Source organism: Cyrtonyx montezumae, unplaced genomic scaffold (assembly GCF_038088225.1).
Source record: "Cyrtonyx montezumae isolate F1298 unplaced genomic scaffold, pur_monq_1.0 scaffold_10, whole genome shotgun sequence".
Taxonomy (NCBI): Eukaryota; Metazoa; Chordata; class Aves; order Galliformes; family Odontophoridae; genus Cyrtonyx; species Cyrtonyx montezumae.
In genome coordinates, this window is record NW_027071826.1 from 32,394,493 (window position 1) to 32,420,008 (window position 25,516).

General features: G+C 38.5%; 1 protein-coding gene across 2 annotated transcripts in view; it reads left to right on the top strand.

Moving 5' to 3' along the window:
* The first annotated feature begins 2,329 nt into the window (after nucleotides 1-2,329).
* The window catches only part of RBM25 (RNA binding motif protein 25), a 30,724-nt gene continuing 7,537 nt past the window's right edge, over nucleotides 2,330-25,516 (top strand). The window contains exons 1-13 of one of the 2 annotated variants that reach the window (XM_065754719.1): nucleotides 2,330-2,485; nucleotides 7,655-7,775; nucleotides 11,017-11,066; nucleotides 11,946-12,116; nucleotides 12,409-12,466; nucleotides 13,427-13,587; nucleotides 16,187-16,369; nucleotides 18,527-18,580; nucleotides 18,839-18,922; nucleotides 22,463-22,749; nucleotides 23,654-23,852; nucleotides 24,140-24,229; nucleotides 25,170-25,243. In XM_065754719.1, coding sequence (XP_065610791.1) covers nucleotides 7,670-7,775; nucleotides 11,017-11,066; nucleotides 11,946-12,116; nucleotides 12,409-12,466; nucleotides 13,427-13,587; nucleotides 16,187-16,369; nucleotides 18,527-18,580; nucleotides 18,839-18,922; nucleotides 22,463-22,749; nucleotides 23,654-23,852; nucleotides 24,140-24,229; nucleotides 25,170-25,243 — 1,517 coding nt within the window. In that variant the 5' untranslated portion in view covers nucleotides 2,330-2,485; nucleotides 7,655-7,669. The remainder of the gene's footprint in view (nucleotides 2,486-7,654; nucleotides 7,776-11,016; nucleotides 11,067-11,945; nucleotides 12,117-12,408; nucleotides 12,467-13,426; nucleotides 13,588-16,186; nucleotides 16,370-18,526; nucleotides 18,581-18,838; nucleotides 18,923-22,462; nucleotides 22,750-23,653; nucleotides 23,853-24,139; nucleotides 24,230-25,169; nucleotides 25,244-25,516) is intronic. The other variant, XM_065754720.1, reaches the window with a different exon arrangement.

The following is a 25,516-nucleotide window of genomic DNA, read 5'->3' on the forward strand; positions in this document are numbered from 1 at the left end:
TTTGGTATCTAAAGGATCTTTCTCAAAGGGTCTGTGTTTAGACTTGTAATGTGATAGTCAGAGATTTAGTGGTATGAGGAAGAGAAAACAAAATGTAACCATTTGTTTCGTGGTATTAATGAAAGGATATTTAAAGGCAACATTTATTCACAGTACTACAAAAAAGTTACACAAAGATCATTTTTACAACATTTTTAACAGTATTTTAATGCCTAAGCCCAGTTTCTACATAGCATGCTTTCTGGATAAAACCTAAATGTTCTGCTCCCATTTTTCCCTCCAACTTCTCCCTTAGAAAATCTGCAACACTACTCTTTGCCTGGAGTAGGAAATGTGTGTAGTATTTCTGTACATGGCCCAAGCTGTGTTCCCCTACCACAGTCAGGTTTTTGTCCCTTAAACTGATGGAGAGTAAAGATCCCAAAGACCAGTCACCATTTTACAAAGCCTGTACTCCTACACGTGCACATCACCATCGCAGTAGATCTTTTTTACCCAATGATTCTAGAGATGTGCATCCATAAAATATTTAAAACGTTGTACAGCTGAGAAACAATCTGACCTTTTTACTCTGAGATACTGCCTGGTATTGTTTGAATGATTTCTTATGCTTGAAATACAGAACAATCTTAAAAGCCCCCTATTGGACTCTTAATTTTATTCTGATGTCAACAGTGAGTAAGGGAATCGAGTGAACCGGGATCAGTAACTGGAGTATGGCATCTCAATTTCATGACTGAAAGGTAAAAAGATAGCACAGACAGAATTAAGTAGGAAATTCTAAAATTCAAGAGCAGAAAGAGTGGACATCTGGAATAATTATTTTTACTGCATGCTTCCCTGATTAGGAAAGGTACCGGAGGCAAGAGTTGATGATTTGTATAAGTAAATCTACATTGGTGTCCTTCTCTGGCTAAGCAGCTATACATCAATTTCCACATGATGAAAGCCTCTGTCTCAGACTGAAACTGTTATCTCCTTGAATTTGGATTTCACATTTTTCAGGCAGATAACAATTTCAGTCTGAGACAACTGCATAGAAACTGGAAACTCAGAATGTTTTTTTCCCTAAGTTTTATTCCTGAGCTGCAAAATGAGTGCTATATAGTTACAAATATTTATAAACTATTCAAAAGATTAATAATAGTCAGTATTGTATTGACTAAATTTGTATTAGTTGAAGGAACATTTGTAGGACATACGGAAGGAGCTATACTTAACAGAGCAAAAATGCTGTTCTTAAAAACGAAGGAGCTGCTTCAATTGTGAAGTACTCCCTAAAGCTGAGATCTCTACCTCTGCACATCAACTCTCATAAAGCAAGGTAATGAAATGTACCTGTTTCAGCTCAGTTGCTGGCTGCTCAGTAGCAGGTATGAAATCAGTTGGTTAGATTCCATCTTCTTTGTATTGAAGAAGTCAACAGTTTCTTCTGCTGTTTCCACTGCAGGTGGAGGGGATGGTTTGTCTTTACACGATCCTTTGAGCATTTTTCTTTATACGGTATATATGAACAGTGTGAACACAGTATGGAGATACCAGGCCTTTTTCTCTTGCCAATCCAAAATGTTCACACAAGCTTAAGCTGTGTGTCACTTTGTGATCATCTTCCAGACTGCCTTTCTTCACAGCTGCTGCTTGCTCTTTCCATGTGCAATCACCTGCTGTCAGCAGTTCCACTCAGAAATGATATGGGGGGAAGGTGTACAATTTTAACACATTTTTAATGCAGTCTGGATGCTGGATGTAGCTCAGGGACATCACCAGCAGCAGACCCCAAAACGTCCAACCTGCCATACAGCACAGGAACTTTCTTCTTTTAACTGAGGATACAGCGTCCTAGGGGACCTGCACCTGCTCGTTTTGCTCATTGGAAACCTTTTCAGGTGAGGTACAACCTTCCAGATATCGTTACGTCTACGGACGACGTAAGACTGTTTTTCTTCGCAGGCCCCTAAGATTAGCTGCACTCTAGAGTACCACACACGTGCACTCTGCCACAGCGGGTCCAGCCAGCACTGCCACTGTCACACCTCGCTCGCAGTCGAGTGGGACAGCCTGCAAATGGCGGCTCCCGCCTGCGGAAGCTCCCGACGCCTCAAATCACTACAGCCTGACCTTAAGATGGCGAAGCTCCACATTACGTTGACACCGTTTCACTCAGGCCGACCTTCTAGCCGCTGCCTCTCTATGGTTGGGCGCCTCGCTGTCTAGGCGCGGCTGGAGGGCGCTCTGGCAAGGCCGTCTCTATGGTAGGGCGGCGCGGTGCAGGTCGGGCCGCCGCCGGAAGGGGCGGGTCACATGACCCCGCGCAGCGCGGCGGTGGCGGCTCGGCGCGGTGTGTTCGCGGCCTAGCGGCGCCTCGGGCCCTGCAGCCCGGCCTCCGGCGGTATAGCGGCTTCCCTCCGCGCCATCCCCGGCCTGCGCCTCTCGAAGGGGCCGCGGCGGCGCTCCGGACGCGGCTCCTGCCCTGCAGCGGGAGAGGGTGAGCGACGCGGGGCCGCGGCGGCCGGAAGGGGGTGGGAAGGTGGCGGCCGTGCCTCGGCCGCTCGCTGAGAGGAGGCGCCTCTGGGGCCGGGCCGGGCTCGGGCCGCCGCGCTGCCCTCCCGCTCTTCGGACCGCGGCCGCTCCTCGGCGGGAAGGCGGCGCGGGGCCGGCGCCGGGGTGGGGAGCGAGAGCGGCCTCGGGGAGGCGCTCGCGGCGCGGCGGCGGAGCGTTTCTCTTCCGTCCTCCGTGGCCTCAGCGGGATCGCCGGTACGGCCCGGCGGAAGGCGAAAGGAAGCGAGGCCTAGAGGGGAGCGAGCCCGAGGCGGCGCCCGAAGCTGCCCTTGGCCCGCTCCTGGCCGCGCCGGTCTGCTTGGGCTTCGCTCGTCGGTGCCGTTTCGTGCGAGGAAGCGCTTTCCGGCAGTGTCGCGGCATGGAGGGTAATGGCCCGTGGCGGTCATCTCCCCCAGCACGTGTCTGCCGGTACTCGAGACAATCGGGCTGAGCCCCGTGAGTACCACCTGTGTTGGGCGGATAGGCACATTTTGTTCTCATAACGACTTTTTCTTATTAATGGGGAAAGACCTTTTGCTGCTTAAAGGGAAATTGTTTTGTTCGTGTTTGTTTCTCATTTTTACTTATTAGAATACAGCGACATCCTGAACAGAAGTAGTTCTTTTTCTTTCTTTTTTTTTTTGTGACATCAGGTCTTATATGGCTTTGCAGGAAATGGAATCTTGAACTTGTGTCATTCTTAGTCTGTTCTACTTAAGATGACTGCAAACATATCTTAATTTATTTGTGAGGTAGTGAGACACTGCTACTGGTATTGCATCAGCATTTACTGAAGGTGGCCTGGAACAGCTTGAGTAGGGAAGTACTGGCTGGTTTCTTACTTTTCCTATGGAGGAGCTGCACTGCACACAGTGCTTCACATTTCTCACTTCTGTCTCTTGATGTTCACGACTGTGTTTGTCTTTTGGGAAGACTCAGTAGCAACGTTAAGATGGAAGGTCGTTTATTTTACTGACGAGAGCTTATATTAAATTTATGCAGGATTGAAAACAAAGTCCAAGATGTTAAAATTCTGATTATGTGATTAGTAGAGCTCTGGGTAGGGAGCTTTCAGACTGAGGCTTTGTCTTGGGCAAGCATGTCGCTTTTTTAGTTGGAATTTTGTAGAAATTTGAGTTGTAACTTATTGATGATGGTGATCTTTCTAGAGCATCTCCAGAAAGCAGGCTTAAGCAAGTACTAGTTTTGTTTGCTTAGAAACAAATATCCTTAGAAAATCTCTAAATTTGTTTTTTTGTCGTGGTGTGTTTGTTATATTTTTCATTAATGCCTCACTTAGCCTCAAGGTAGTTTTGGAGAAAACTGTAAGACTATAAGAAAGTGATGGGCATTGTCCCTTGAAAGTAAAGAGCCTTCATTTGTAGGGACCTATGCACCATTCTGAGATGCAGTAATATAGGCAGTATCTCCAATGAGTGGCAAACTGTTTAAGATTATTTTTATTTTGGAGCTATTTTTATAATGGAGCAGCTTAAAAGTCCACACACCACGTGGAGTCTGATGTTAAAAGCCTGTGTGGTAGTAGTGACTGCAGTATGCCTGTTTATCGTGTATGTTTTCTCCAGCTGTTTTTGAAAATGTGCTGCTCAGCTGCACCTGTTGTGGCACAAAATGTGTAAAATCTTTTGTCATAATATTACATGCAGGCAGCCATACAGAGTGAACAGTAGGAAAAAAATGAGTGTGAACGTTACAGTGAAACATTGGGATCAAATGCCTTAATGACTCAGGGTGTTACTGAGTAGCATGGTGTTATGCAATAAGCATGGATTTTGTCAGGGCTCTCTTAATCGTCTGGCAGTTGAGATTTTAATCAAAGCTGGACTTTGTTTAAATTTCTTTAGACGTGTTTTGTGCTTACTGCCCACACTTGGTTCCACCAGGACTTAGTAACTGCGAGAGCCCTGAATTAAACCAGTTGAACTCTTTCTGGAGTGTTCTAGCTGTGCTTGTGTAGTGCTTGCCTCAGTTAAGATATCAAGCAAGATTTGATTTGGATCTGCTTAGACTAAGCGTGGATATTTTGCTATCCATGGAATTGTTAATATACAGCTTATACAAATTGTCCACAGTTAATATATTGTGTGCTGCTACACTACTTTGTTAATTGAGAGCGGGAGTGTGCTATTTGAACAAAACTCACAGTCATCCTCATTTGGGAAGTCTTTTTTCATATTACCTTATACTGTAGTAATGAATGGACTGAGTTCTTTCCATATGAAAACATACTGAAAACTTAGTTTCACCCGCAGATTTTTGCACCTCCCCACGTGTAGAGGGAGCTCTGGGGTCTCGTCTCCATCTGACTTAGCAGTCTTACTCGCACTGTAGTGCCCTTCTTGCTGATGCAGGCAGCCTAAATTGACCGTGTTTAGAGTCTGACACAGGTCTGTCATCTTGGGTGATGAGGATTTCAGAATTTTTAATATTACCAGGCTAGATAATGTTCTTACAGGTGCATCTTTGGCAGCTGCTAAATTTGTGCAAATTAATGTCTCCCTTAAAGTGATGCTTTATACACCTGACTTTATATGAGGTTATACTTCAAGTCAGTTACAGTTTTAAGGATTCCAAGACTTTGATTCCTTGAGCATTTTTATTAAAATTTTTAGGGAAAATTTGAAGAAAGTACACCGGACAGTGGTTACTGCTCTGTACCTGTGGGGTTTAGGACAGTCTTCAGAGAAATGTCCTGAGGTTTCTACCAGTGCTCTCTCTGCATCTAGCTCAGAGTCTCGTTCTTAGTCCCTACACTTTTTTTATACTTCCCTAAAATGGTATCTTAAATAAAGTGCTTATTAGAGCAAGGAGAGGGACCGCATCTCCTGGGAGCTTGGAAAATTCCCAGTTATTTTTTCTTGTTTATTTAACAGATCTCTCATTTATGTCTTATGGACCTCAAATTTTGTAACTATACTGTAGCCACTTTGGGACATCAAACCCACAAGATAATACTTTACCACCCTGTCCCAAAGCTGTTTTGAGTTTTTGCCTAATAGCCTACTGGTTAAAATATAGCTAAGGACTAAGAGCCCTAAAGATCTGAATTTCCTGCTGTTCCTGGGACACTTGGCTGATTTTGTTGGTTGATTTTTTTTTGTTGTTGTTGAAACAGCATGGAGTAATGTTAGGAAGACAGATATGGAAGTCCTAGTTCTTTCCATACCATCCAAGCTTCACACTGTAGAGGAGAGTTTGCTGGTGTGTAGGCAGTATATAAACAACATTCTTCCAATGAAATGATTTGGTGGTACACCTGTGCTGCTTTTGTTTGCCTGTTCGCTTGAAAAGGCAAGAATAACAGGTGATAGTTATTGAAGTGTATCCATTACTAAGAACAAAAAGCCTTTCTGTTTTTTATATTGTATGAGATAATCCTCAGTGAACTGGTGGAGAAAAGATTTGCTATTTTGCTTCTTGTACCACCTTAGAGACCTTGTGTCAAAGGAGTGTTTAACTTTTCTCTTGGTGCTGTGTAGATGAGTGCTCTTTGGGTCCAATTAATGAACACAGTCATCATGAACCTCTTGTGACTGATGCAAATATGTCTTTAGGTGAATTATGCTATAGGGTTATATATTTACTTTTATACTCAAATAATTTCTGGAGTTCCAACGATATTTCCAAATACATGTAGGTTTTGCTTTCATCCTCTTCATTAGGGTGTATACACAGCTGTTGATAGACTCTTTGGGAATGAAGTTTTGCTATAGGGTTACTTCCTTTTGGCCTCTTCTAAATGCATCTGCTATTATGGTAAAGTACTGATACTAGCTCTTAGTTCTGCTGTTTAAGATTGTCATTAACTACTTGCTCTTGCACATGTGTGGAAGTCACATTTGTATCTAGCAAGCTTACCTCCTGTTTTGTATTCAGTGATATGAAACAGGGTATGCACCATCCCATCTACAGATCTGTTTTAGCTGTCAGAATTTTATTCATTATAATTCCTGTTCTCAAGGCCTTCTGTTATGATTTTGACTTGTGTTTGCCTGTTTGGAAAACAAACAGCACTGCAGCCTACAGTACTGCTCAGTCTTTTAGGAAACACAGATGTGTACATGGGAAGCTGGCTGGGCTCTAATCTGCTCCTCCTTGTGACTTGTCTGTATAATCCAGGGCATTCAAAGTTTCATTGCTTCCTCAGTGTGATGTGGGTGTACATATGTGCTCATGAGGAAATACAGGCGTGACAAGTTACTGCTGAGTAACCTTGTGTGTTTTAACAAGCATAGAAACAAAGACTTAAAACTATGTGACCAGTTGTGTGTGTTGGTAACCAGTGTTCCATTTGGTCTTAAGGAATGAAAATCAAGACCTAATCATGTAAGGCTGCTGAGAAAGTACTGGAAGCAAGAGCATTATGAAGAGTGATCTTGAGTCTTATTGGGTGGTGTCTGTTGTAGGATCAGTAATATCTGTGTAGTAATAACAGTCTGAGTAGAAAAATGATGTTAAACGTTCTGTTCTGTGATAGCACGTTGACCCTCAGCTCCCCCAGGCTATCCTCCAAGATGTACTCTAGAAGGTCTGAGCTGGGATGTTAAAAATAGATGAGAGAACCCTGTTCCAAGTGTTTAGCTGCCTCTGTTCTGGAGCCTGGTGTTTTCCCCAGCATCTGTGTTATTCAATTTCTGTCAGTGCTGTACATGAGGATTCCCCAGTTCTTTCTCCGAAATTGTTCTGTGGTTGTATTGTGTGCGGTCAGTTCTTGTCCTGGAGAACTACTGGCCTTGAAGAGAGTATTCTAAGATTACTTCTGTGTTCAGATACTGAAAAGAAAAAAGCTTCATTTTAAAGAAACTGTGTGCATGCTTTTAAATGCTGTTTACTTCCCACTCTATGTAAAACACTGGTATGAAGAAGCACATAATGATTCTGGTTTTTTTCAGTGCTATTTTTCACTGGTAAGGAATACTTGTATTACAGAGGAAACTTATTATTTTCCCCAGTTGAGTGTTTAAAAACAGTTTTAATTTGTATGAATGTCCATATAAAGCTTTGAAGTAATTCGATACAGATCATTTGCACTGCTTTTATAGAATATCTTTGGGAGCTGACTAATAAAAGTTTTCCCTTTCTATCCTTTTGACAGATTGCTTCTGTAAGAATGTCTTTTCCACCTCATTTGAATCGCCCTCCTATGGGAATCCCAACTCTTCCCCCTGGGATTCCACCTCCACAGTTTCCCGGCTTTCCTCCACCTGTGCCTCCTGGTAAGTTATTAGTGTATGAAACTGTTGCAGAATGAAATTCCTTTTTGTAAAAAGGAATTTGGAAAAAAGTTACTATTTTCCCTAAGATAACTAGTTTAAGTGTATTTCAGTAACACTGATCTGTGTGCATTGCAATTGAGTTTCTAGTTCAGGCACACTTGTCAGGTGCACAGACTCTGGTCTGCCATTGTCTGCTTGCTTCTAACCAGAAATCAAACTGTTGGATACAGTTCCGGTTTTGTTGTCTTTCTGTTTAAGTCTGAAGCTAGGTTGTCATTTTTGTTAGGTATTTTAAGAGTCACTTCTTTGGCAGTATACGGGTTTTGATTGCTTTCAAATAAGCCATTGTGATAGCTTTTGGAAACGCCCAGGCCAAATATGCACAGTGTGAAAATGTAGGAATAACTTTCAGAGAAGCTTGACCTTTTCTTTATTTTTTTAATAAGTCCATCTTGGAAATACCATTTCTTTACATTCCCTTTTTACACATTTTCATTCACACATCTTGCTAACTTAGTTGTATTGTTCTTTCCTCATAATCTTCCCAAAACAAATTCTGTTTTTCACCTTTCTTCATCTTTAAGATCAACATCTTATTTTTTGCATGTTGAGACTTTAATGTATGAATCTTGGACCACCTTTTCTTTTTTTCCTCTGCGTTGATAGTATAGATAAGTGTCTGGAGTCTGGATGGGAAGTAAGAGAGGAATGCTGCAGAGAATTATCCCTTTAAAATTCATAACATGATAGCTGCAGAAAATTTCTGCGAGTATGGTTTTGTGTTGTGCACAAGTGTTTTCTAGACAATAAAGACTTTCAAAAACCAGATGGCTGAATTCAGAAGTGGTTCATGCAAGCTTATTCATCATGCTAGGCTCTAGTAATAGGTTGTTTTTTCTTCCAAAATAATGTAACGTATAAAATATATATATAATTTAATTCAAATAGGTTGTGAATTGGAGGAGTCTGGTTTTAGGGGGGAACTTAATTTTTCTCCTTGCTGCGAAAGTATGACTTGCTTACCTAGTGAATTAACATCTTCTGTCCGTTAAAAGATACAGGCTTAATTTCTCAGCCTAAGTGTATAAATAGAATTGAAAATGCCACATTGGCATTTTGAATGTCTACTCTAAACTTATTGCATGTGTAAAATTACAATTAAAATATGTTTAGCTAGGTGTTCAGCAGAAAAAAAACCAACACCTTAATTATCCAGCCTATAAAAAATCTGCTAGAACAGTGTGCTTGTGCAAGAATGAAGGTGGGAAAAGTGTTCTGCTTTGCTGAAGAAGGTGACTTAGAAATAAGAACTAGCATTTCCATCTTTAGGTGTGGAAGACTCAAAAGGGAGGTGATTTAGTATCTCATCTTCTGTGAAGTTCAGATACAATTAAGATATAAAATTCATATGTCTTTCTATATGTAAGAAATGTTCTGTTCACATCAGCAGTCCATATGGCCTGATATTTTGTCTGAGCTATGGGAGTAGATAATATTTAGATGCATGCGTGCAGCTATCTGCTTTTCATATCTGAAACTGAAGTTTCCACAACTAATATATTAGGGATGTTAGAGTATGATCTTTTGCGCTTCTTTTTCTCCTTCTGGGCTTAACCATTCATGAGTGTTTTTATACTTTTTGAACATGTTGATACAGTTCCAGCTGTCATCTCTTGTTCCAAATTCCAGAAGTTCATTGCCATTTGTATAGAAGTTCTTCCTTCATAGCTTCTTGCTTTATAAGTCATGTAGTTGCTCTTCTCTGAGTCTACATGCTCTTGTGTTGCAGATCAACTCTACAGGCACTAGTCAGGATACAGGTGCACTAAGTTTTTACGGAGCAGCAAAATGATGCCCATGATCTTGATCATCAGTGTGCTTACTGATGGTGCCCAACATGTTACTAGATCTGATTGGGTTCTGCTGAACATTGGTCACATCATTCTGTCACACCTGCACTACCAGACTTTGAACCACACATGGTGGTTCTTGTAGTCTGAGAGATGATGTGGTGCAATAAATCTGAGAGCAGGTTCTCTGAAGAGCTTCGAAGGACTTGGGATGAATTTAAGTGAAGGAACTGAGGAAGAAAGGATTGACTGATGGAAGAAATAGATAGTGGAATCTAAGAAATAAAAGGTGGCTGGGTGAAAAGTTGCAGAGGGTGAAATGAAGTGTTGTTTTTGGACTAGAACAAGCAGGGGAACCAACACAGGAACAGAGTGTTGCAGAAATTTGCTTGGGGTTTCATGAGTACAGTAGTGAGGGAAAGAGAGAAGAATCAAAGGATGAACAAGTATATGTAGAATGAAAAAAACAATAATCTTGAATCCCCAGAGAGTATTTTCCTGAAGAACATGAAGTTAACTTTGTTGTTCTTGAGTCTTAATGTCTTTACTGATAAATAGCTTTATCTCCCCTATAGCAGCTGGTATGTAAAGGTAAATGACCTTTATCATGACCGACCAGATATTAACTAACATGATAGTGCTTAAAGCCATCATAGAATCATAGGGGTTGGAGGGGACCTCAAGAGATCATCAAGTCCAACCCCCCTGCCAAAGCAGCTCCCTACCACCAGGTAGTGTATCAGTGGATATTGTAGTGGATAAAAGGATATTACATGTAATTTCACACTATTAAATAGTGGTGTTAATTAAAATATTAAGACTTAAACTCAATAATTAATAAGGTAGTGTGCTTCTGGTTTGTTTTTTTAAAGCAACCTTTATTAAACTCTGTTATAAATAATAAAGGATGCCAGCAGGTTTCATGCTATTGGACCTCAGCCCTAAACAGTATGAAGGATTGATTGTGTTATTGGAAGTGAACAAGTAAGGAATGGGATTACCATCTATTGGACTTGGGATGCTTTTTTATAGAATTCTCTATAGAATAGAGATATATAATAATATATATATATATTCTATAGAATAGAATTCTCTATAGTCTATAGAATTCTCAGTCTCGTTCATCTTCTAGAGCAATACTATGGTTTGAATGTGTTTTTAAAAGTGAGCTTGTTTGTGAAGAGCAAAGCCAAAATGAGCATGTGTTAAAAGTGGTCAGGACATTCATGTTCTGCTGGTATGTGTGGGCTGTGCTTGAGTGCTTTAATACACTAAAATTCTTGTGTCACCAAATTTGCTGTCTGGTTTAGGAATCATGGCTTCTAGCAATTCATCTGTGTTCATCAGTGGTCTTAACAGTACGTATTAATAGTATATCTTGTTTTTCTCAGGGACCCCCATGATTCCTGTGCCAATGGGCATTATGGCTCCTGCTCCAACTGTAAGTATTACATTGGGGATGATTTTCATGCATAGATTTCAACAGTATTTTTGTCTTCTGAACTATTTCATTAAAAAGGCATACTCCTGAAGGAAATGATTAATTTTAATTTCAGTTATTAAGCTTATTAAAGATAAAGGTTTTTTTATTGACATGTAGGTGAATTAGCATTTTTGTGATTTTGCATAAGTGAAATCTCCCCAAAATACTGATTATTTTTTTTATAGCTTGCATTATTTGTTAGAGAAAGATATGCTCATGGTAACGAGTGTGCTTAATAAAGAAATGCTGAACAAATACGTTATTCACTTTCCTGATAAAACTGTTAAAACTGATGCATTTAGAAAGGGTTTTGAGAGGAGAGACTCAGTGCATATCTAACCTTAAAACTTAAGTGAAAGAAGGGATGCAGCAAAATGGAATGAACATTCATGTCTGTCTCTGTACAGTTTATTTTACAAATAGTTGCTTCTTAACTGAAGGCAAATGGCTAAGGGCTGTGTACTGACCAACTAAACGAGTAATGTTTTAAGTATCTAGCACACTGTTAGGTGGAGTGCTTCAACTTTTAATGACTCAAATGTTGCAAGTGAGTAATTTATAAAACAAATGATGTTTAGTATTACTGTATGCTCACCTTAAGATCTTCCAGTAGCCATGCTCAGGTGCACCTTTTTTCTGTCTATCAGAAAATGGCATCCTTTTGATGTTGTATGAGGTATTAAAACATGAAATGTTTGTTTGCTCCATAAATTTAACCAAGGTTCATATAAGAAATTAATTTTCAAATTCACGTCTATCCTATTGTCTTAAATTAAATACAGGAGGAAAAAAACCAACACAACAGCAGTGCTTTATTTTGTTCTCTCCTCTTTCCAGGTATTAGTTCCTACCACAGTGTCTATGGTTGGAAAACACTTAGGAGTGAGGAAAGATCACCCTGGCTTAAAGAACAAAGAAAATGATGAAAACAGCGGTCCCACAACCACCGTTTTCGTGGGCAACATTTCTGAGAAGGCCTCAGACATGCTCATAAGGCAGCTTTTAGCAGTAAGTGTCATGGGCTTTCATCCCTCACTATTAAATAAAGTTGTAATCTCCTAAGTAGTGGAATTGAAACTGAAAGCAGAGTTGGTCATACTCATTAGAATAGCAGTCCAGGGTGTTTGAACTTGTAGTAAGTAAATAAGAAAGAAAAAAAATTATTTTAGCTGTATATGTCAGTGAGCATAGACAGGGCTTGTTTTTAGTAGTGTTTGTTCTTTTCACTTTCTGTGCAACAAGTGTTTACTTTTTTAATGTTTCAAAGAAAATAATATTTAAATATTTATTTTTAATGCAGAAATGTGGCTTGGTTTTGAGTTGGAAGAGAGTACAAGGGGCATCTGGAAAACTTCAAGGTAATAATGTTCATGCTTTTCAAAACTTCTAATCAAAGTAATGTTTTTATTATTTGCAGATTTTCAAATGTTTGGCATACTGTTATTTTAATAGTTAATGTTTTAAGTTATTGAATACAATACTTAACTGTTAAATGCTTCCTGATAGAGCTAGTATTTTCTGTCCTTGAAATCAGTGCAGCGAAAAAAGAAAATAATTGGGAAAGATTAAATGCAAAACTGTATTTGAAGGGACAAATGTTCATTTTCCTGTTTTGAGACTAAATCAAGTGTTCATGGACTATATCTGAGAGGTAGCTGCCAGCCTGGACTCCACTTCCCAAGAAGTGGATCTGCAGTACTGTTAGTAGCCACTTCCATTGCTGTGAATTATCCTTTACTGTTAAGTAGGTTTTCCTGATTTTTAAATTTTTCATCCTTCCCTGTCTCCATATTGTACTGATTAATTTTTTTCCTATAATATTTGAATATATGAACAATTATGGTTATTCTTCACTGTTAGTGTTTTCTTATATTCTTATTTCTTATAATTTAATATTTTATAATTTTTTTCTCATCTTTCATATATAATTTAGTTCTCACAATGGATTTTTTCCTCACAACTTTCTGTAGCTGTTTTGAAATACTCCTCTAGATTAACAATGTAATATTTACATCCTTGATCTTCAGGACAATTGCAAATCTGAGATGTCTTTGTATAGGCTACGTTTGTTAGCTGAGGTCATTTTAAATGCTTTACAAACGAGTATTGTGTGTTGCTTTGACTTTATTTACTAGGCTATTCCTTATATCAAAGGTTAATGCAGTTAATTATTGTTCTGTTTCTTTGTTGTGTTTTATATTGAGAAGTACCAATGTTCAGAGTTTGATTCAAAGCAATATTTATTTGTTTAAACAAAAAAGTGCTAACAACTGAAGATCTTTAACACATTTGCTTCTAATTTTAATCATCCATTTCAGCCTTTGGATTTTGTGAATACAAAGAACCCGAATCCACACTACGGGCACTGAGACTACTCCATGACCTCCAGATAGGAGAGAAGAAGCTACTAGTAAAAGTTGATGCAAAAACAAAGGCGCAGCTAGATGAATGGAAAGCAAAGAAAAAGGCCTCTAATGGGGTGCGTATATAATATATGACTTGTAATGTCTTGGCAGGAGGGTAATGTAGTATGCTTTTTAGATCAGACTGTGAGCTGGTCTCCTAGTTTCTTTTCTTGTCTCTGCGACTAATTCACTTTAGGATTTTGCCAGAATCAAATTAACAAGTCTGAAGATGCAGTGAAAAGAAATGAAGTGGAAGCTCTTAATTCACAAGTACTCTTGAATTTTTTTACCATGCTTACTACGAATGAATTAACCCACTTATAGCTATTGAAGATTTATTACCCCTTTTAGGTTAACTTGCACAGCATTGTAGATTAACACAAACACAGTTATGTACAAGTTAGCTTTGTTTAACTTTTACAGTCATAGTATCATAAAATATCTTGAGATGGAAGGGACCCATGAAGAATCTAGTCCAACTGACTCTGCGTGGAGCAACCTAATAATTAAATTATACATATAAGTGCATTGTTCAAATGCTTCTTTGAGACTGACAACCTTGGAGTCTTGAACACTTGCCTTGGGTGGTTGTTCCAGAGCTTTTTTTCACCTTTTCTTAAGATCCAGTCTGAATTTTCCCTGATGTAGCTTTAAGCCACTCTCTTTTGCCCTCTCACCAATGCACAAGTGAGCACCTCCCTCTGTGCTCTGCCGCATGAGGAAAATACAGACAGCAGTGAGGTCATCTGTTGGGCTCCTGTAAGTTGAACAAACTGAGCATCCTCAGTTGAACCTCCTTGATGATGTTCTCTAATCGTTTTACCACATTTGTTGTCTTCCTTTGGATATATTGTACTGTTTAAGTATCTTATGAACAGTAGCCTGGAAGTACACACCTCAGGATATAGTTTGCCACTTTGGCTGCCAGGGCATATTGTTCATCACAACTGAAGTTTAATCTGTTTGTACTTCTTTATAAAATACAACTGAATCTACGGCATGAATTAAAAATTAATGCTCAAGTTCAGCCGTGCCTTATGTTTCTCCAGTTTTGTTTATAAAAGTCTAGAACTGCTGTTTTGTCAGTTTGTCATGTCTATTCTTTCCCTTTTTATTTTTTTTTTTGACAAATCTCCTGGAACAAATTAATGAAAAAGAAAGATGATCATAATTGTGTAAACAATGCTGGTATCAGGCAGTGGGCGGTCATCTTTGTGTGTTAAAATTAATTTCATCTATTTCTTAGCTAAAATAATGCATCTCATGTCACAAGTTGCTAAGCTTGCTCTGTAATTATCTTAAAGTACCACAGATGTTTTAAGATATTCAGTATTTAAAACAATTACTTTCTATAAAATGAAAGTGAATAGGTTCTTGTTCAGGAAACTGTTCTTCACACTAGAAGATCAATTCTTTGAAGGTTTAGGTTTGGTGATAAAGGTACGTACAGTGAATCGCAAACATGAGTACTTTTATTTCCTATTAATGAGTTATTTTCTTTTTTGACAAGATTTAGAGGCATACTCATCACTTGAAACATGTGATGCTTTTGACTATGTACCTAGTGTACAGTAATAAGTGCAGTAGCTGTAGGTAGTGGAGTGCAAAGAAAGGCTGAGTATTGCCAGGGGACTTTGATAAAGTGTATTTTAATCATACTACTTGAGGTACCTTTCATACCATCATTGATGTGCTGGTCCCACAATTTTTCCTCAGTATTTTTAGGAAATCAAACATATACACTAACACAATTTCTTTGAGGCACATCAAACAATTCTTAATCTAGTTACCTCCTCTCGATCACTTCAACCTTTTCAGTTCCACTCTCTGCCACCGCCATCTTTCTAGCTCTTTTCAGTTTGCTCCTCCTTGGTCTGGCAGTTTCTTCAACTCCGAAGGAATCCACCTTTCCCCCTCATACTTAGCTGCTGCTCTGACCATTCTCTTTCTCCTCATTCTGTCCACCACCTATTGCTTAATGAGACACCCAGCTGGATTCTTGCATGAGATCCCATTTTTTAAAAAATACTGAAGGAATTGAGGAGTGGGTTATCTTGCTCAGTGTGCAGATTGCTGTTTTACCCTGTTGTATAATATTTAGTTAAATGAACATTGTGCTTGTTCCCTTTCATCTCTATGGTGGAAAGGGGAAGAAAGATGAGAGGAACTGTGGAGTTGTTAATCAGCAGTACTAAGAAAGTCTTTGTGCAAGGGATACTTTGCCTAGCAACACTTTTTCAATATAGTTCTCCATTAATAAGTTGCAACTTAGGAGTTAGACATTTATATTGCATGGGACCTCAGTAAGCATTAAGGAACTGATTCTGAAATTGCTGAAGATCGTGAAAGAAACAAGGCAGAAGCTTTTGACTGAGACTGGAATTAGAGTGACTGTCTTTCTGTGCATGCTGTTTTTTCTTTGTCACCCACTATCTGTTCTATTTTATTATGCAATCCTGTATCTGCTCTCAACTGTCATTCCACAAGTAAAACTGTGATCCCTTTGTTACTGCTAGTGTGAAAAGACCTGGGTAAAAATTAAGCAGTAGATAACTACTTGGAGGTTGTTTAGTAAAAACTCTGTGCATGAATGTGATGATGAAATGTGGACTTATAAAACTAATATTACTATTCTCCATTTGTTGATTCCTGTTACTTTACCATTTTCCCTAGAATTCCAGACCGGAGACTACAAATGATGATGACGAAGCACTGGATGAGGAAACAAAGAGAAGAGATCAGATAATTAAAGGGGCCATTGATGTCTTGATACGAGAATATTCCAGCGAGCTCAATGCCCCCTCCCAGGAATCTGACTCTCACCCCAGGAAGAAGAAAAAGGAAAAGAAGGAGGACGTATGTGTTTTGATTTTGGACAAAGCAGATTTTTCTTCAACTCACCTTTATATAATGGCCAAACCTTGTGCAAACGCTTTAAACCTAAACTTACGATGAGAAACCAGATCAACAAGCATTGATGTCAGAAGCAGTTTCATGTTTTATGCTAAAAGCTAGTCAGTCATAGAAGCCATCCTTTCAGAGTGGTTTAGGGATCTAAGCACCTAAACTTCTTGGAACAAGAGTTTTGAATCTGGGCAGGTTTGAATTGACCTTTCATCCCTCTGAAGGTGGAAATACTGAACAGAGTGCAGTTTAAACTGTACATGCACGTTGGTTTTTCAGATGAAAACTTTAAAAACAACTCTAAAAACTTTCTGCGTAATCTGCATTTCCAATGAAGAATGCCAGGGCACATTTGTAATGGCAAGGATTTGCTCTGGTAGTTTTTGACAAATTTCTCTCTCTCTCTTCGCTTATAGTATGCATTCTTGTAGTGTGCCTTGATCCAACTGGCTGCAGCTGTTTTTCCACATGTGGATAAACTTCATTAGCTATATATGTGTGTGCCTTACAAATTTTGGAGGTATCCTTCAGGGATGAAAGGCGTGTTATAATCTTCCTACTTTACAAAATCACTTTTACACGCATGTGTCAATTTGGCTGGAATTTATCAGCTGGTTTTACTATATTGTATAATGCAAAAAAAGTTGTTAAGCAGGAATGAATGTTCTGGTTTAGACCTGCTTCTGTGAATGACCTTTTTATGGTTTAAAACAAACTCCGGAGAAGAGGGATTAAGAATGAACAAACTCAGACTTAGCTTTTCCAGCCAAATTTCTAACCATGGGAAAATGGAGTCTTACACTTGCCATTCTGCACCTAATACGAAAGATTGGAGAATTGTTTGACCAAGATTCTTACTCTTAAGTCTTCTGTAAAGTGCCTATTCCAAAGTCAATAATGCAGTTTCAGATATTTATGGGGTTTAAGTGTGGTGCAAGAAATAACATCTCCCTCAGGGAGTGAGTGTATCTTCCCCATAACATTATTATCCATGGCTAACCCAAGGCATAAGAGTGCTGAGCTGAGAATTTGTCTTTCTTTTCTCTCCCTTCCTTTGGGAGAAGATGCTTTCTTGGATGAGAATTTACAAATGAGTCATTGTCTAATGCTATCAGCTGTTTTCTGTTAGATGCATTGTTAAAATGTAAATTGTCCTGTGAGTACATCTATATGGCGATGAATAAGGAGAGGTAGATAAACGCTGTAAGAAGCCATCAGTCTTGAAGGAGACGAGTGCTGAGTATGTCACTGGGTCAAAGCACCCTGTGCTAGTTTTCTGTGATGTAAAATTTGACCAATCTGAGCTAGTCAAGTGGACAAATATGCTCTTATTACTTGTGGATTGAAAGTTCACCCCATCATTTCTCCTGTATTGGGAAGGAGAAAAAACTTGAAAGTTGCCATAATTGGCCTGTGTGGATAGAGATGGGAGTGAAGAGGTGGTCCCAGCTCGTTGTTCTCTTGACCATAAAAGAGAAGAGAGGGGAGGACTGTGATCTGGTGGGAAAGGGAAGATTGATGCAGATATGTATGTGTGAAGGGTGGGGAAGCTTTCTAGCTTCGGGCCTTTTGTACTCTGAAGGGCATGGAGGCGAAGAAAACTCCCATTTATGTTAGAAATTGACTCTGGTGTTAGTTCTTACGGGTGTCTGATATGGGGGAGTTGAAAATGTGTGTGGGGAACGGAGAGTGAGTGGAATCTGTTTTTCAATTTCAAGCACGGGGGAACCTCGCTAATTCGCACTACTAGTTAGTAGGTGCAACATACCAAATTCTGCGAATTAGCGAGTAATTCAAGACTTGTGCACCACATATACACTGACTGTATTCGCAAGTGTAGCTTAGTCTTGCTTATGATGCTTTCATAGCATACTAATATCCTGTAGTATACTTGATTCAGTGAAGTCTTAATAATACGAGACCTCACTGCGTAATGAAGTAGAGGAGAGGAGGGAGAATTAGCGAGGTTCTTCTGTAATTTTGTTGAATCAAGAAATAAGGTCACAGCAATACGATATTGCTTTATAGTACAAACATACAAAACATTGTTTTTCAGAGTAGTATGCAATCTATTTTTAAAAAAAAAAATCTCCGTGGATTTTTCCGCAGATTTTCCGCAGATTTCCAGTGGCCCCACTGATACCTTATCCACTCATCACCAAGGTTCGTTTACATTGTAGGCTTTGACAATGACTGTGTTTACTGCTAGTTGCCAGATTTGTGACTCTTGTCCATCTGATTTTTTTATTTTTATTTTTTTCACTCATTAACATCAGACTGTCAGGTTTGGTACTGCAGAAGGACTTTTTTTATCTCTTACAAGACTGGTTGAAAAATTCTAACCTTCAGCTTTTCTCTTGTTCTCCTATGTCTGTACAAACAGCTTTTAATGGTTCTCCTCCTGTCCCACTTGTTTTTTAGGAGGATATAAATGCTATAGAAATGGAGGAAGACAAAAGAGACCTGATATCAAGAGAGATCAGTAAATTCAGAGACACACACAAGGTAGTATTCTTGTTTTTGCGCTTAATACAAATTAGAATTTTTCGAAATCCAAAAAGACACTATTATAAAGTTTAGCAGTACGTGGCAATATCACTTAAAATGATGCTTATATTAGGTTTAATATACATGTAACTCTTTACCAAAAGACAGTTACCACGTTAAAGTGGCCCTTGACATCTTTATGCTAAGGCTTTTGATTGCTGCTGATTATTTTTCAGTCTTCTCACTTTAACGTGAATAAAGGCAACTTAAGTTTCTTCACATACATTAAGTCAAGATATTTGTAGCTAAAGGCTAAATGGGGCTGCAGTATAAGACATACACTTGAGTGTGTTTCTGTAGGTAGATTTATAACATAATCCAAGATTTTATGAAGATTTGAAACTTGAATTAAATTTAAGTCTTTTATTTTAATAGTTCTAAGTTAAGAGTGGGGGAAAGATTAAAACTAGGTCAGTGGTTACCAGACTTACCAAACTTTAGATGCATGGAAGAACTGTAAATTCCCATAAAGCTAATCTATTCATTGACCCCCACCATTATGATAGAGATCATATGGTGACTAATGCAAGATGAAACTCACAGCTTGGAAAGTAACATGGAATAGGATGTAAGTATGAGCTTCTGTTTTTTATTATACTTATGGATGCCCCCTCAGAAAAATATGCAAAGGGGTAACTGGCTTGGAAATGTTTGTGTACATTAAATCCCACCTTAGCTCCCACTTACAGAAGTTTCCATTAATGCTATTGCATCTGTGAATGTTTCTACTTTGTAAAATGGAGCTTAAATATCATAAAGTATAACTATGCATGTAATGTTCTTGTTTTAATGTTTAGCTTAAAGTTGATATTATTTCTTCCTTACAAAATTGTGGAGTGGCCCTTGGTGTAGGGAGATAGCAGCATGCTCCTATTTTGAGCCCGTGCTTCTGTCTCAAAATATCCCATAATCTGTGTTAATGAAAACAGTGAAACTACGTGAAGGTGAAGCACACCCATGTTACTCAGCCTTACCATGTGTAGTTACTGAAGATGTTACCTCATTTTCGTGCAATTTTATCTATGTAAACACAAGTGACTACACCTTATTAGATGTATGCGTGTTTGGTTTTTTGCTCGATCCAAGTTGTTGGAGGTGGAAACATGGGGAAAATTCTAGAAGAAATCATCTGGAGAAGCTTAGCAATTCAGTATGAAACTGATTCACGGTGGAACTTCAGTTGAATGGGGTTCGATTCCAAGCCCCAACAAGCCTGTGTTATTAACATACAAGCAAGTCACATGCTTAACAAAAACAAGAGCAAGCAAACAAAAAAAAAATGCTTCATTGTTTCAGAAGCTTTTCAGCATATTACTGTCTTTATTATTAGGGGGCTATTCTTGTTACTTAACGTCAAAAATCAAAATGAAAATAGTCACTGTATATATTGGTTACATTTAAAAGGGGCTGTTGAATCTTTAGCAGCTGGCTAGTGAGCACAGTGAACCTTTGCATGTTTTTGGTATGAGTTTATAAAACAGTAACCACAGACTGTCAGGGTATCAGGATTGCAGGGGGCGTCCATTTACAGCACGGACGAGTCTGAAGAGAGCTCAAGGTAAGATTTATAATTTTTCTACCTGTTCATTTCTGTTCATTACTTCAATATATCAGATACCGTTCCCATCCCATTACCCTTTCAGATCTTCTTGTTTAGACTGATAGAAGTTGAGATCAGGTTTAGATTATGAAGTAGGCTGAGTTACTCCTTTTCAATTGGATTTTAAGGAAGAGGACCTACATAATGGGTTTTCATTCACATGGTTGTATGTTTACACGTGTGTAAACATTTTTAAGTTTGAAAAAAAAAACGCACCAAACACATGAAATTTTTTTTCACCACAAAGTTTGAGTGACAAAAAAGCAGTTCTGCAAAAGAATTTTCTATTGGAACATCTAAGATAACCTGTAAGTATCAACCATTTTGGTATATAAACTTTTTTTAAAGTATATGAAATTTGAGGTAAGTTTGATTTTTAGAAGTTAGCAGCCTAGTTTTGCATCTGACTAGAGTGAGGTTTAATGCTGTAAAGCTCCTGTAAAGTATGGTCCTTTAGAAATTGATTTTCAGACCCATGTATCTCGTAGAATCCAAGTTTTGTTTTTCATACCAGTTTTCTACCTATTTCCTACCATTTTTAGTCCCTTTTTCCTTTGTGATTTTAATGTATCCAATATTGGTTTGCCTGTATTGTGCTATCAATGCAGAGTAGTTTCACTGGATACATTAATCACTAGTGAATTAGCTTTATTTCTGTAATCCTTTGTTGGTTCTCTGGTCCCCGTGCCTATGGCAGAAGAACATTTATCAGGTAAGATTGCTTTTTAAAGTTGTCTTACATGCTTTGTTTAAAAGAAAAGAAAAAAAAAAAGAATGCTGTTTGATTGTTCCAGTTTTTAATTTCATTTCAGTGATGGTAAACGCGGAGCCAAAGGGCATAAACATGTTTATACTGTTCAATATATATATTTATATATAAAGTGGTATTCTGGCATCTGTCAGGTTGAAATTTGGTATACTTGGTTGTTATTTGGTGTATTTGTGAACCGTGTACTTGCTCTTCCTCCCAGAAACATAGCTTGTAGGCAAGGTTAATCCAGTGTTGGCGGTCCATGTCCTAGCACAGCATCTGTAAGTTAACACATAACAATTGCTTCCAAGGATGGATTTATCTATCATTCTGTTGATGTATTTTCTATTGTCTTATAGGAATTCTGGTCATAGGAACTGTTTCTAATTGAAATTTTTAAAATGGCAATTTTGCACAATTTTTAGTAAAACTGTAGCAGGTAACCCTTTAGTTTCTGTGTTTCAAAAGAGCTATTTCCAACCTTTTTTTTATTTTTTATTCTCTCCATCTTGCAGTGGTGGAAGTTAAGGATTCCATTCTGCAGAGTCCAATTTTTACCAATGAACTGTTAGATTATTTTTTTTTTAGGGAGGGGAAAGGTTGCAGCTCTCTTCACTGTTAAACCACATGCACTATGTGTAAGTGGAAAAATTCCTTTACCCATCTTTTCATGTAGGATGGTTTCGGTCTGCCAAGACTTGTTGCAAAATATGTTGTCCCAGTAAGCATTCCACTGAAATATATTTCTGTAGTTGAACAGGATTAAATTTTGTCAGCTAGAAGTTCACTCTGCTTGTACCCAAGTGGCTTATAGGACCAATGGAATCTGTGGCCCACTTGAATCATGACTGGCAGTGCACTGTGTATGTGCAGTTTAGTCAGCTTATTTGAGGCCAGCCCTGCTCTGCTAAGGTTGGAGATTGCTGGTCTGTGTAGATCTATGCTTTTGCACGAAATCTAGTCTTGTGATTGCTGCATTTTGATTTCATACTTACGAGTTTCAAAAAATACCCACCAAACCCTATTTAATGTTTTAAAATCAGTGGCGGTTTTGGTATTTCCATTACCAGCCTCGTGTGTTGCGTCGGGAATGTCTGGTTCCTATAACTACAAAATTAACTATGTAAGTTCTCTTGTTGGTTTTTAGAAACTGGAGGAGGAAAAAGGCAAAAAGGAGAAAGAAAGACAGGAAATTGAAAAAGAACGCAGAGAAAGAGAAAGGGAACGGGAGCGTGAACGAGAAAGGAGAGAGCGTGAAAGAGAAAGGGAACGGGAGCGTGAACGAGAGAAGGAAAAAGAACGGGAGCGTGAACGGGAGCGAGATAGGGATCGTGACCGAACTAAAGACCGAGACAGAGACCGGGAACGGGACAGAGATCGGGACAGAGATCGTGAAAGAAGTTCGGATCGCAACAAGGATCGGAGCAGATCAAGGTAGTACACCTGAGTTGCTGTCTGTTTCAGTTACTCCTAGTGTTGTATGCTGAGCATATAGTTCAGAAAAGAAGCTGCCATTTGAAAAAGAGTGCTCCTTTTTGAAGACAAATTTAAAAAAGGAAATTAAATTTTAGAGAAGATTGTGCTTACACTAATCAGAAGAGTCCTTGATTTACTGCACAGCTTAGGAATGTAAGGACAGTAATATGTAGCAAGCAACCGTGACTTAAATATACAGGTTTTATCAGTTGTCTTCATCTATTCGTGAGTAATTTGTTGGTTTGCTCTTGGGAGTTCTCCAGTGTCTTCAGCATTCTTTGCCTTAAATAGTTTTCATATTTTTCTTGTACATCTGGATGTTGGTTTGTTGGTTTTGGTTTTTTTTTTGTTGTTGTTGTTAAAGCAAGGGAATGCATTTTCCAGTCTTAAACTATGACTCATTGTGTCAGGCTTTAGGTGCTACCATTTCCATCTCCACCGTAGAAGTAGCAGTTACACCTTATGTTTTCTCGTCAATGGGGCTTATATTATCTGTAAGCCATGTAAATGCAAAGGATTTATTAAGCATACCTTTTTGTGGCATTTTTAGCTGTCACTGGCTTATAGAGAGCTATGAACATAATCTAATAAATGAGTTGCCGTGTGCTTACGCTTAATTTCTGTAGATATTCCTATTAAATAGTTGCAGTGCTCAAACAACTACTTTCATATATTCAAGAACTGTTTATCTCAAAGTCCTGATTTATCCTACTGCTGTATTGGCTAATCATCCTGTATAATTGCACAAGAAAGACAACTTGCAAGATGGTGTAAGTAGTGCATCATACACTTAAAAGTACATCATTTCATTGAATGGACATGAAGGGCTCTGTACATAAATTTGGACTTTTGCTTCCTTCAGAGAAAAAAGCAGAGACAGGGAAAGAGAACGAGAAAGAGAACGAGAGCGAGAAAGGGAACGTGAAAGGGAACGGGAAAGAGAACGAGAACGAGAGCGAGAAAAGGATAAAAAGAGAGACAGAGAAGAAGATGAAGAAGATGCCTATGAACGCCGAAAGTTAGAGAGGAAACTGCGAGAAAAGGAAGCTGCGTATCAAGAGGTAGGCTCTGAAATGCCTTAACAATAAAAATTACTTCTGCTGAGTCTCAGTAACTGTTTTTCTGTAGAATATGCTATTCCTCCCATCTTTTCTAATTTTGTCTTTTGACAGTGAACTGGGGCAGAGTATTTCAGTCAGTCAGAAGAACATGGGACTCTTTGTTCCAGAGTCTTGAACAATAACTAATTTTGCTTAATTCTAATGTAAATGTTTCTAAATGATAATACAAAAGTAGTTCTGCTTTTAATTTGCTTGAGTTTATATTGTATGTTTTTCTTCTGTTGTAGCGTCTTAAAAACTGGGAAATCAGAGAGAGGAAGAAAAGTCGAGAATATGAGAAAGAGGCTGAAAGGGAAGAAGAAAGAAGAAGGGAAATGGTAATTGCCTGTGATTTTTTCTTTTTTTATGTTATACCAATGGAACTAGAAACAACATTTTTGGTTGCAGGCAGCTCAAATGCCTGTGAATCTTATGTAATATCTAAGCACTGCTATATTTCTGTGGTAATTTCACAACTGATGAACTAAAGTCAGTTACCAGTATAATATCTGTGAATGTAGTCTGAAATTGCAGCTTTAGACAAAGGATACTTCCTCAGTTTAATAGCTTTCCTTGTTTAAAAAAATTATTTAAAATGATGTTCTCATTTCATTTCATAATGATCCCAGAGAGGAAGATTCAGGAGAGCTCCAGGTAGGAGGTGGTGTGGTATTTGTTGGAAATCAGAAAATGGAAAGTGAGGAACAATGGAATAAAAAATGAGAAAAAGATATTGTTCTACATGGAATTAAATGCCTCCCTTTTCCCAGCCACCCTCCAGGAAAAAAAAAAAAAAAAAAACCAACAAAAACCACTGGTGTTTGGGAATGTTGTTTTATCCCCAATAGGCAGCTAAGTCCCACACAGCTTCTTGCTACCTCCCTCTCAGTGGGACAGGGAGGAGAACTGGAAGAACTAAAGAAAACTCTTGGGTTTAGATAAAAACAGTAATAGGTAAAACAAAAGCTCTGTGGAAGTTACACAATCAAGCAGAATAAGAAATTGATTTACTGCTTCTAAACAGGAGATGAATGGTTAGCATTTGCCAAGGAAGCTAGTCTTTAGCATGTATGGCAGTTACGTGAGAATACAAATGCTGCAACTCTGAAGGTTCCCTTTTCTCCTTCCTTCCCCTAGCTTTTATTATGAGCTCAATGGTCATACAGTATTTCCACTTTCTGTGGAAAACTCTACGTTTTGTTTGAAGAATTGACTTGCTAAAAATATTACTAGATTTTAAACCACAAATAATAGTGTTTATGCTTTGATGTCTTACAGGCAAAAGAAGCTAAACGGTTAAAAGAATTCTTAGAAGATTATGATGATGACAGAGATGATCCAAAATACTACAGGTATGTCTTTGTGTTGATCTCAGGCAAGAAAATAGTCACCGATGATTTTGTTGGCAGAGGTTTATGGAGTTTATGTTTGAGTGATTAAGTAGTGATGTAATGGTCATATTAAGTATCTTTCAGTGTGATTGGTAAATTCTGTGCAAGAATGTAGGGTTCTTTTCCTGTTACAGAAATAGGGGACACAATATGATTTTATGACTCTAATATTTAAATATTAAAGTGTGTTACATCGATATCAGGTACCTCTTGCATTGTCATACAGGGTTATCA